The sequence below is a fragment of the Calypte anna genome, chromosome 2, assembly GCF_003957555.1.
Source record: "Calypte anna isolate BGI_N300 chromosome 2, bCalAnn1_v1.p, whole genome shotgun sequence".
NCBI classification, from domain to species: domain Eukaryota; kingdom Metazoa; phylum Chordata; class Aves; order Apodiformes; family Trochilidae; genus Calypte; species Calypte anna.
Genome location: NC_044245.1, coordinates 89,793,549 through 89,806,294, shown reverse-complemented (window position 1 = coordinate 89,806,294; position 12,746 = coordinate 89,793,549). Strand labels below are relative to the sequence as shown.

General features: G+C 40.3%; 1 protein-coding gene across 1 annotated transcript in view; it reads right to left on the bottom strand.

Annotated features, from left to right (window-relative positions):
• TMEFF1 (transmembrane protein with EGF like and two follistatin like domains 1) overlaps nt 1–12,746 on the bottom strand; it is a 121,005-nt gene that overhangs the window by 1,779 nt on the left and 106,480 nt on the right. Inside the window, exons 6-9 of the mRNA XM_030445039.1 lie at nt 10,707–10,855; nt 9,812–9,877; nt 5,296–5,419; nt 1,092–1,250 (exon numbers count right to left, since the gene is read on the bottom strand). Of these exons, the coding sequence (XP_030300899.1) occupies nt 1,092–1,250; nt 5,296–5,419; nt 9,812–9,877; nt 10,707–10,855 (498 nt within the window). The remainder of the gene's footprint in view (nt 1–1,091; nt 1,251–5,295; nt 5,420–9,811; nt 9,878–10,706; nt 10,856–12,746) is intronic.

The following is a 12,746-nucleotide window of genomic DNA, read 5'->3' as shown; positions in this document are numbered from 1 at the left end:
GCAGCAAGTCAGACTGTCCCCAAGAACCTGTGAGCTTTGGAACCATCATAAGATGGCTGAAAGGGGGTCTGAGGAACCACAGCCTTCCACAGCCACTGCTTTGGACAGCAGGATCCAGTAAAAAAGGGATGACATCAGTTGCATGAGCCAAAAACCTCTTTTGACATGTGCAGGGGATGTTAGTTATGTGTACTTATACCTTCTATGAGGTAGGGAAGGAGGACAATATTGTTTGTGTGTCACTCTACTTCACTGAGTTTGGGAACCCAGGCACTAATGAAGTAGCACAAAGTTTTACAGCCCAAAGTAACTGGAGCTGAAAAAGTGCAGGATGAGATGAGGAGGAAAAAGCAAAAAGTGTAGGACTTCTTCATGCACCCATAGGCTAACTGATACATCCTTTACCCATGCCGGAGTCCCCTGTCTTCACTGGGTTCAAGGCTCTGAGCAAAGTGAATGCCTTGTCATAAGAAAAAATCCATGGATCTCATCTCAGTTTTCACAGGGAGCCAGAGTCTGAGGCAACTGAGAAGCTTGAACTCTGAGCTTCTGCATCTTTACATTTCATAAAATAGGTTCCCATTGACAGCACCTAAGAAGGAGACTAGCTGCACATTCATTTTTAGAAAGCATATATGGTGTGAGGGATACTTCTCTCTCTCTCTGTGCAACACCATTTACAGTGGTACAGAAGGGAACAGCATCTTGTCAACCTCTCTGGTTTCACTGGGTGGGAGGAGGGATCATAGCTTCTATAAGATACTAGCAATGCATGAATAACTTCAGTGAAGTTCTAACACAGAAGCTGACCTTTTGGATGCATTTCAAGGCTGATCTATTCTTCTGGGTATTTGCTCTAGGGATTCAGAGTGGTTACTGGTGGTTTCTGAACAAATGTGATTTTTGTGGGGGGAAAAAACCACAACTGCATGTTACATAAACCTTCTGCTTCAGTCATTAGGCATTTTTTATGTGGGCATTTTAGTGTATATGTTAAAGCACACAAAATTTCAGAGGTCAAACATTTAAATACAGAAAAAAGTAAATCCACACAATGTGTATTTTTTTCACTGTTTTTTGTCTTTACCTACCTTGTTATGCACATGACAATTGCAACTATAATGGCAATCTGTACAGCTCCAATTATTGCTGCAATAAGGACATGCGTAAGCTTTTGTCTGCTTGGGACAACATAAAGAATACTAAAGTCTGTCTTTTCACAGTGCTGTCCAGTATATCCTGATTCACATCTGAAAAAGAAAAGCAATATTTCACTGAATCTGTAATTTGACAACAGCCTTGTCATTCTGCAGATGAAATAAGGAGTCCTGGGTGGCTCCAGTTGAGAAAGAGCTGGTGAAAAAGCAGAGGTGTGATAAAGCTTGGGTTGGGGGATGGTTTGAATTTCCATGCGAAGAGAAGAGACAGAGATGATACGCTCTGCTTGCCTGTGTGAGGTTACTGAAAACACACGCCAGTGTGGTGAAGGCCTTGGTCTGGCAATGGGAATACATGGGGTTGTTATTAAATTGAGCCTATATTTAGGAAGAGTAAGGCAGCTAGGTGTAGATGAGGTAAATGAAACACAAAGTAAGCATGCTCACTCAGCTGCAATGTCAATATGGGAGAAGAATGACAAAGAGGAAGAGAAACTTGAAAAATGGAGTAAAGGAAAATCCCTTGTCAAGCTGCAGCCTACGGAAGTAGAATCCTGCAAACAGTCTTAGACAAAGCTGGCATCAAACCCTCTTCTGCCTCATCAGCAAACTGAAGTTAGACAGAGGTCAGATTATAAAGCCCAATGGCCCGCAACTGTTCAACTGAGAGTTCATGGAAGAATCCATAAAAACTGGCAAGGGGTTGGGGAGAAATGGCTGGAGACAAAAGAAAAGCAGCTACCCTAAATGGTACCTGTCCTGAGCAAAGCAGAAGTTATCTCAGAGGGAAATTCAGCAGAGGCAGCTTGCATTCAGTGATGTGTGTTCAGGGAATGGGAGATGTGCCAGTGATAAAGGTGGTATTAGAAACATGCTCTGGAGAAATTCAGGTTGCAAGGCAAGAGACATAGAAAACACAAGGAAAGGCAAGAGACACTGAGTTGTTATCTGCAGAACCGAAGGTCACCACTTACACCTCCAAGTAACTTCCTTGTACAGCTTGCCTTTAAAACTGACATTACCAAGGGCAAGTGAATCACACAAGTGGCCTACAGCTCCATGGAAAAAAAGCTGGAGAAGAATTACACACATGCAGGCAGAGAAGGAGGCATTTTGAAAACTGTATCGGATAGGCCTGAATGCAACACAGAATTAGTCTCACCCATCTGAAAGCTTTGTGTTAGGGTAGGAATTAATTCTGTTTGGAGGAATGAAATAATTACTCCACAGACCTTCCTACATCTGCTAATGCAACTCCTAATCCTCCTTTGCATGCAGGGATAATGGCTGGGGTTTACATGTTCATAATCTTGTGATTCTACTTTCTCCAGCCATGAGCTGCTGTGTAAGAAGTTTTGGTTCAGACATGAAACAAGTTTCAGTAAGAGCAGAGTTATTAAAGAAAAGCTCCATGTACTGTAAGGAAGCTTGGTAATGGCTAAGAAGGGAATCAAGAGAAACACCAGCACACAAGCAGAAATGGGATGGGGAACGTGTTGGTTACCATGCAAAAAGAAACAACAAAGAGCACTCCTTGCTAGTGAAGAGGCCTGAAATCTTATTGCTACTTTGCTTTTGTGTTCATCAAAGAAGGTAACACTCAAAGTGTGATCAATGTGAGAATTACTTTAAAGCAGAGGAGGCAAAACAAAGCAGAGGAGGCACAAGTAATTCAAGTGGTTTCCTGAGAAACACTGAAGCAACAGGCAATTATTGCTGAGAAATATTGAAAGGAGATTCGGGAGTACTGAATTCCTGCACAGAAAGCTTGTGTTAAGAACTTGTGGTAGTGGGATGAAATATTAGGCACTAGGAACAGCTATGAAAGCATTCTGCTGCATTACTAAATGGCAAGATAATGCGACATTAGTATAACAAGATAAAGAGAGGTCTGCATGTATTTATCAAAATATGCTGATCAGTCAGTTAACTGAGTTTGTGTAATGAAGTTTAGATTTCTCCTCAAAACACTGAACTATGCATTCTTCAGGCAGCCTCCTGTAAGGACAGGGCAGGACTGCACTGCAAAAGAAAGGCAGCAGGAGATAGAGCAGGTCCCATATGCACAAAGGCCACCAAGATAAATATTTTTCATTTACTACCACAAAACTTGTACCTGCCTGCTGCCAGTCCTGGAGAGCTGCTGTGCAAGGAATTCATTGCCATCAGTGAAAGCAAAACTCTGAATTTGCTGTGTGGAGGTATTTTCTGCAGTTTTGTAGGTCATCTGATACCTCACATATACCACTACCAGAAATGAGGACCAAATAAAGCAATGTATAGGCTAGACATGTATGAGAATGCAAAGCATTTAAAAGTATCAGTCTGTCCCTAGCATTCATCATTATCTTTCTTTGCCAGAGAGAGAGAGGAATTTTTTTTTCTTTGTTAAAAGTACATGATTTCTACAGCAGATTGATGTCTGATATAAATAATTCGTTTCCTTAATAACTCTGCTCCAGTAAGAAAAACACATAAAGGACAAGACCATCAGTATTCAAATAGCTAAGAAAAACCCAAAGGAGATCTCACACTTAAGAGATAGGAACTGACAGTCAAAAATCCTTGACTGGAACCACATATTGTTTGTTGTGCTAGGCCCAGTTCTGAGATACTGTTCAGACTGTTTAGATAAGTAATTGAAGGGAGTAGTAGTAAATGTAATTACAAAATAGAATTTAAAGGGAAAACACAGTAATTAGATTAATCAAAACATTGCCTATCAGTAATTATTAGAGTAATAATAATTATTTAAATGATTGAACAGTAATTGAATCATAATGAATAAATGACTATACAATTAGCACCCTCCAGAAAAAAAATACTGAGAAAAAAAATCAGTTCATCCAGCCAGGAATATTTTCCTTGATATAATTCAACTTTGAATACTTTTGAGGACAAATCCATCATAAACTGTGTTACACACAGCTCTAGATCAAAGGATTACTGTAGTCAAGTAATGCTGCCTAATGGCCACCAAGACGGCATTGGGAATGAGCCCAGTTTCCTAAGAGATGCAAAACCATGCTGAGATCTCTTGGTTCTGTCCACAGAAAATAGAAAAACAAGTGGTATTGGAAAAGTGAAAATAAACAAGAAATGGTCTTGGATGGGAAGAGGAATAATAAAAGCTCTCAAATACTGAAACTGACAGACATATTGGCTCTGTCTCTGGGCTTTGTGCTACCTGGTCACTATGGAAGCCTTTAAATCTTGACTTCAGTGCAAAAAAACCCTAAATATCCTCTATCAACAAAGATCAAGGCATAAAATGTTACAGCACCTAAAGGATTTACAGATGAAGTTCCCAAAGCAAAGAAAAGCAAAGAGTTATTGCATCTTCAGCTACATTAATATGAAAGTAAAAGCTTGCAAGCTAAAAATTCAGGACTGAAATCTCCTAATTAGTAGGGTACTACATGTTATTAAGAAGTGTTCTTTTTCTAGAAATAACTTCTAAAATTTATTTTATTTTCTGAGGAAGTCAAAGATCCAGAATTTAGTTGATCAAATGTAAATTAAAAATTATCTGCTCAGGAAATAAACTGGAACATTCAGATACCCTAAGGAACACTGAGTGGCTTTATGATGAGTCTAATGAGCTGCTAGATTGTACTGTAGAACAGAAGTGTGGGCTAAAGAATACTTTGCAATTTTATATTCTCTAGATGAAGCCTATTACTGTGAAAGAGTGCAATAAATGTTAAAAATAAGGCATCAATATTCTAGAGAGAGTTTATGACAGGAGCAATGAAAGGTACAGGTCTCATAAAAACAGACAGAGAGGTTAAAGGGGAAAGAGCAGTCACACAGAGAAGCCATGCAAGGCAATGGTTTGGGGTTGTTTTGGGTTTTTTTTGTTAGCTGTTTTCTCTAGATAGGATTTAGCAGATGAAAATATGTGAAGACAACACCAAGGCCACACTCCTCAGAGGGATTCATCTTCTGAACTACTTGACTGACTGAGCCTGTCCTCTGAGCACTATCTCCTGCACGACTGGAGCAGCTGGGTGCTGCCCCACAGCACAGGGACAGAGCTCCTGTGCCACTGCTCAGATAACTGCAATTTCATCTAGAGCACATTTTGATTAAGCTTTACAGCAATTTCAAGCATGCTTTTGAGGCATGCAGGACTTACCGGCAGGAAGCCTTCTGAGTGGAATAAACGAATTCACATTTCCCATGTATACAGTACCCGTTGAAGCTTTCTGAACAGGGTATGTGGTTTCCAATGTAAATGTCTTCTCTTTGATCACTGGCATCTTGGAAAGAAATATATATAAACAATTCTAAATGGCTGCATGATATTCATTAAAAATCTCAAGCAAGAATAGCATGTCCTTAAAAACTTGTAGTGAGTAGAGGAATACAGAATAATGAAGCAAAGGCTTAAGGATGAAGTTTCAAAGGCACCTACAGAGATTAGCTAGAACAAACTGCACTGAAAAATGATCCTCAGAGACATATAAATATGCTTCTTATGTCAGGTTTCTTGAAAGGAGAAAAGTATTCATGACAGAAACAAGCCAATCCAGGAAGATCAGCAGAAATTATGTCACTGGCACTGGGGCAAACAGTTTGTATATAGATGCAGAGAGCTCTCTCCCATGTCTAAATGGGGGTGGGGAAAAGACATTGAAGGATTAGAAAGGAGCTAATCCACATTTTAGGACTACTGACTAGGAAACTTGACAAAGCCAAGGTCTAACTGGTCCCACCTGTCGTTATAGATGAAATCAAACACACACACAGTCTTCCTCAGAGAAACACTTTAACAGAGAAGGAATTTCAAAATATTGAAATGAGGTTAAAATACCCATTCCTCTGGGAAGTGTACTGGGTTTCGCTGGGATGGAATTAATTTTGTGCAGAGCGGGACACGTTGTGCTGTATTTTGGAATCCTGGCTGAAACAGGGCTGATAACACACCAGTGGTTTGGCTGTTGCTGAAAGGTGCTTGCACAGCATCACTGCTTTCACTCAGGCCACTAAGCACACAGCCTGCAGGTGGGCAAAAGGCTGGCAAGGGACACAGCCAGGACTCTTGACCCAAACTGACCAAAGGGACATTCTGTAATGTACAGCATCAAGTTCAGCAATAAAAACTGGGGGTTCAAGCTTTCCAAAGTAGTTGTTGCTCAGAGATCAGCTGGGCATCAGTCGGCTGATGGGATGTTGTGAGTGATTTTTTTTTTCTCCTTTTTTTTTCACTTCACTTCTCAAACTGACTTTATCTTGCCCGATGAGTTTTTCTCATGTTTGCTCTTCTGACTCTCTCCCCCATCCTGATAGGTGGAAGGTGAGGGTGAACAAGAAGCTGGTGGATGCTTAGATGTTGGCCAGGTCAGCCCCAGCACAGGAAGACAGTCCCATGTTAATAAAACTGTCTAAAGCTGCACACATTTTCAACCATTCTTTCCTCAAAATTATTCTGTAAAAACGTCCTAAACAAAGAAGTTGGTATTTCCAAATGGACTTCTTTAAAGAGCAGAGATCTCAATATGTGAGCTTAATTGTGGAATTATATTCATTTCCATGGTAATAGACTACATCGTGACAAATACAAGATTATAATGAACTGCAGGTGCAAAGCAAAAATGGACTGTGAAGAAGTCTCTTATATAATTGTAGATACTTGAAATAACACCAGCAAGAAATAGAATGTATTTTAAAAGAGAAAAACCCTGCATACTGCTGTTTAAGGTTTAACCTGACCATTTTCTGGAAGGTTTTCTTATTTTTTCCAGGAGAAACAAAAATCTAACTATTAAAGGTTTTATATATATGGGAGACTATTTTTTCAGGCTATGCCTCAAAGATACAGGAGACTTGTTAGAAGGGAGGAGCATTGCCTAATACTGAGAATACATGTACCACATCCTGAAGGAATAGACTAAGTCATGGCACATCTAAGAGTAGAGAAGTGGGGATGGCTCATCCCACAGCTGCTGCCTCCCTCCTCCTCCTCAAAGCAGTTAATTACTGTCACATCTGGTTCCAGTCAAAGGATAGTTTATAAGTTGCATTAGTCTGTCCAGAATGTCTGGTTTTAATGCATGGACTAGTATAGAACCTGAGGCCCAATGAAACATGCATCTCCTGGAGGGCAGCCACGTAGCTGCAGCCACAACAAGACAGAGGCAAAACTTCCACATTTACCCACCTATTGACAGGAATCCATTTTTAATCTGAGAGGCTTGCTAGATTGCTTCAGAGCTTCAAAGTGAAAAAATTAACTGGTGTAGGAGCCTTGAAAGAGTGTCTGAATACAAGAGTTCAGATACTCCACAGAAGAAAGAGGCATGCACAAAACCTGAAACTCTGATGCCCGTCTTGGTGTCATAAAACTAGCAAGACAGCTGACTCTGTGAAGAAAGCCATTTCTAATGTAACTTTAGGTAGATACTTGTACTGCAGGAGAAGACTGCTATGGTTCTATAGACTAGAAGGTATTACACATTCAGAGAATAGGGTGTAACAAGAATAACTCACAGGAATTTAAAGCAAAAGTAGACAGAAGTGTGGTCTGTTCTCTTATCCCAGAGGAAAAAGTCATTCGAAGTACCTCAGTGCAGGTTCTCTGAAGAAAACCTGACTACTGCATAGAAAAAATTGTTAAGTATTTGCACAAGGTATACTCCCTCTGTGCACATCATTTGCCAAGCTTGACACTACAAAAGCTATACATATTAATAATAATTATATACAATGTTTTTTCCACTAAGTGGATTTCAAGACCAATTTATATGCAATGAATAAAAGGCTGTAACTTCTGGATAGGAAGCAGAAGTGGTGTTTCATTACATCACATAATAAGATCTATATTCCATTTGGTGCCTTTCATGCCTTCATAATGTAAGTGAAAATTGACATTAAATCATTCCAACTGGTACATTATATGGAGTGAAAATAAAGAGGATTTGTTAAAAAGGAAAAGAACACAGGGAATGTTGAAAGCCGTGGTGGGATGGCTATATTCTGGGAAGCCATGGGAGTGCAAACCAGTATAAGGACAGAAAAAAACTCAAGACTAGAACTAACAGAGAGAAGATACTGACACCTCACAACAAAATGTGCATTAAGACCAGCTCTGAGAAGAAACAATAGCGAGTTACAGTCGCTGGTGGTTCCCTCCTGTGTGGAAAGGAAGCACCCACTTGCAGACCAAACCTTCTTTTCAGGGAAGTTTGCTGCCTCCCTGGGGCCCAAATTAGGGATGGCACCACAAGACTGAAGAACTTAGTACAACCTTCAGACTACTATCCATTCCTGCTCTTTCGTCTGGGTACCAACGATACAGCAACAAAAAGTCTGAGGTCAAACAAAAGAGACTACAGAGGATTTCTCTCTGGGAAGAATTATTAAAATTCTGAAAGCACAGGCTGTGTTTTTCTCAATACTCTGAGTAGTGGGGGAGGAGATTTTTGAAGAAATAAGCATGCCCAAGATACCAATACCTGCTTCCAGGACTGGTGCCTCCACCAAAACTTTGGGGTTTTAAACCACATAAGAGACTTTGAGACACAAGGTATGCTGTGATATGATAGGCTCCATCTATCCTGAAGGGGAAAACGTGCCTTTGAGCATCAGATGGTGGGACTGAGCGAGAGGCCTATACACTAGAATCAGTGGGGGAAAGTGATACCAACAGCATTGCCATAGGTAAGCCAAGGGTTGGCATGGCATTGCTTGAGGGTGGCAATGCTAGCAGGAACTTTTGCACTGCTCCTAGGAGCAGAGGGGGTTCAGGAACACATCTGAAATGTTTGTACATAAGTGCACATAGTATGAGAAACAAATACAATGAACTGGAGGCACTGATTAGTTCCCAGACCAATATCATTGTTACTAGCAAGACTTCGTGGAATAAGTTTCATATCATATTATATCATATTTTGTTCTATCAGTGCAGTTATTTGTGAGAGAAAGAGGGTTAATACATACGCAGATATTCTCTTTAATAATAACTTGAGAAAGACAGAGGCGTTTTGACCTGGAAAGCACATTTTCAGAAAGAGCCATGACATACAGAAGCATATTTGTTCTGAGAATGCACCTAACACACACACATAATAACTAAGCAGAAAGTGAAACTCTGCCTTATTTCATTTATACAAAGGTTATTAAAGATAAGGTAAGGTTCACGTAGGTAAAACATTTTCAAGCAATGTGATTCAGCACATTAGTTTACGGAAAACATTTAAAAACAACCTAACAAATACAGTATCTGCCTTTTTGTTTCAGAAGCTAACAGAAAAGCTGGGGTCATGGGAGAGGAGGCATGTGAATATTCAATATGAATATTCACTATGGCATTTTTCACTATGTCTTTTCACTTGTGTCATTTGATCTTTGATCAGGAATGTCACAGGAATGTCACAGTCTTCCAGCAAAGTAATTTTCTTGGGGGGAGTCTAACCCTGTGATGGCTGCACAGGGTGGGGAGCAGCTTGGAGGAATACACAAAGCAGAACTCACAAACCATTCACATCTCCTTCCTGCCAGCCTTGCAACGTGCTGGAAGAAAGGAGCTGTTCACAGGTCTGTCTCAGTTACAGAAATCAAAGCTCTAAGGCAGATGAGAAGGGATTTGCATGCACTGTTTTCCCATCTTGTGAAACCATAACCAAACCAGCACAAAGTCAGCACAGTACCTTTCACCTCTGGCCGATACTGCATGCCATCGTCTTTCTTTCCAACCGCATTTGTTTCATCTGTTTCTAGATGATAAATACATGCATGGGTAGCTATTAGGAAAGGCTTATTTCCAGGTCACTACATGTATGCCATTAAGAGGCCAGAATATATATTCAAAAAAGTGTTTCAATTGCAGTAAAACAGTTCCCACATTGTTCCCTCCAAACAACCAGGCACTTCTCCTGGTCAACAACAGAGTCAGTAACCCCAGGATCCAGACCAACACATGGCATACCTCAAGCTGCAGGTTTTAAACTAAAAACATTTCCGTGGGATGGGCCGAGGTTATTTTGGTGACAGTCTGTTTTGGTTTTGAAACCGAGTTACATATCTAGATGTCACTGGCAAAGAGATGGTAGGAAGCTATTATTTCCAATAGAGGGTCCTAACTGCAAGACCCCAAAATTGAAGACATGTACAGAATTAACTACAAAGCAGAGGACCATTCCAAAACTGGAAGAGGAAATGGATAAATATTTGTGCCAAATTTGGATCCAAACTTGACTCACCTTGAAAGTACATTGTACAGCACACAGCAGCAAGAGGGAACATGTCCCCCCCACTGGTACTACTCTTGCTCTCCTACTTTTTTACCACCCCCCCAGGTAAGACCCACTGGACTATTACTTAGGTTGCCCTGAGAGTTTTTGCTCTTTTTGCAGGTAGGGGCAGACAAAGGAAAGTAATGTAAACACAGCATGTATGTAGGGTAAACATACCTCTGCATGGGATACTCTCAAATACAGGCAAGATATTCACTGAACCAGTGACTTCTGATCAAAAATGGAAAAGCTCTACCAAGCCTGCTCATGTCATAATTTATATTTAGCAGAAAACCAAAATTAAGCCTACCTGAGCAGTGTCCAAGATGCCTGATGTCAATCTGCTCTTGCCTCAGACATGATGCTTCTCTAACAAAGCAGGGATTGTTATAGGAACTTCCATCAGAAGCACATACAGGATTAAAACTGTATCCACTGCAGTCTATATTACATACACACCTGTTAATGGAAACATATGGCAGAACAAAATTGACATCCAGCAAACAAAAAATTAAGTCATGTTGAGTCCTGAGTAAACATTAGCTCACACACTAATACCAGGAGAGAAGAGTGTGTTGCATGAGGTTACTGAGGAATTCTTCATTCTGCTTCGAAGCCTGAGACATCAAAATTATGAATAGGTTCTTCAGTGTGCTTTTTAATAATGTACTGCTGTTTATTTTACTTTTACTGCAATATCAATAACATTGATTAACACCTGAAAATTGATAACACATCGCTAGGAAGATTTACTGCATTAATACAAGAGTTTGTGATGCCTGTTCTTCATTGTGAACAAAACCTGATGAATATCCTATTTTGGGGGGGCTGCCAGGATCCCTGAAGAGGAAACAAAAAGAAAAGGACTCTATTTCAGAGGCTATACAGAATCAATATGCCTGGTTGTCTGTGTCATTTCAGCAAGGCATCCATTCAAACCTTTGAAAGTTAACAGCGGGTTTATTATGTTGTTTTTAAAACAGAATTATGCAATCTGAATTATTTCATACTACATCCAATTGACACTTTGGTTATTCTAGACACAGCATTTTCCATATAATTTGCAACTAGGGCTAGTAAAGTGAAAGTGGGAAAATTTAAGACCTAGAATGTAGCTCGCTCCTGACCAACCAAATATAGGACAGCCAATGACTTAGATAGATCTAACCTGTTTTCTCTTAGCTCTGTTGCCCCAGAAAAAAAATATCCTGATACTTTACATGTCTAAATGGCACAGTAAAGTTTTCAGCTTCCCAAGTACCACACTCGCCTCATTTATTTCAATCAATATTCCCATTTTTTAACTGGATCTCTATTTTTGAATAAAAGCTTCTCTGTGTGTTTCCCATTGCTCTGCAAGCTCTGCTCTGCCTCTGGAGTGGCAAAAGTAAAAAAATCCAGAAAGTGTGGCTGCAGAACAAAAGACCTGGGGTCCAGCTCTCCCTTAAGCTGTTTCTGATGCTGAGAGACCAGAAAGAGCCACCCTGCATCTTCTAAGATGGTGGCAGTGGGCATGTGGGTCTTCCTCTTGCCAGAAAGCTCTACACAGAGGGCACATAGTATGTTACTAGGAGTGGCTGCTAGCTTCATCTTGATTCACTCTTTTAGGAGATGAAGTGGGGAAAAACACCCCAAGCTGCCAACTTGCCAGGCTTTTTATGTTCTTTTCAGCTGTTCCAGGTACAGCTAAATGATTAAATAGCCATATGTGTGCCACAAATCAGTAACAAATTTTGCAGCTGAACCTGATTCCATGCTGCATACACACTAAAGATGGACAGTGTACTTTATTCTCTCCCTCTTGTTCCACGAGCATGAGAACCTTTTGTTATCTAAATTTAAAGATGCTATTTTTGCCAGTAATATTTCAAGCCTGTGACCTTCAGACTGTTGCTAGACAAAATAACATCTCTGGTCCAAACAGTTTTTAACTGCACCTACTGATAGTAAAAAAACCTGCCCTAGAATGAGCCTCTACACTTCTTAGGGACCTACCTCAGAGTGCTCATGAAGCTGCTAAATATCAACATGAGGAACATATGGAAACCTTTCTTACTAGAATTGGTAATGGCAGCAAACCTTAGACCCAGGACAAGAAGGACTATTTTGCTAACATGCTCCCACATGATTTTAAGCCTAATGAGGGTGTTTTTAGGATTCACTAGATGCAAATAAAAGTCTCACAGCTCAGCAGTCTGCACATTTATTGACACACATGAGCAGAGAGTTAGCTCTAATTTGTATGACATTGGCTCTGTACTGACAGATACCTTCACACAACCTCAGCTCCCAGAAACCACCAATGCCTGAGTGCACCCATCCTTGTCACGTCTGAGGACATGGGTATATA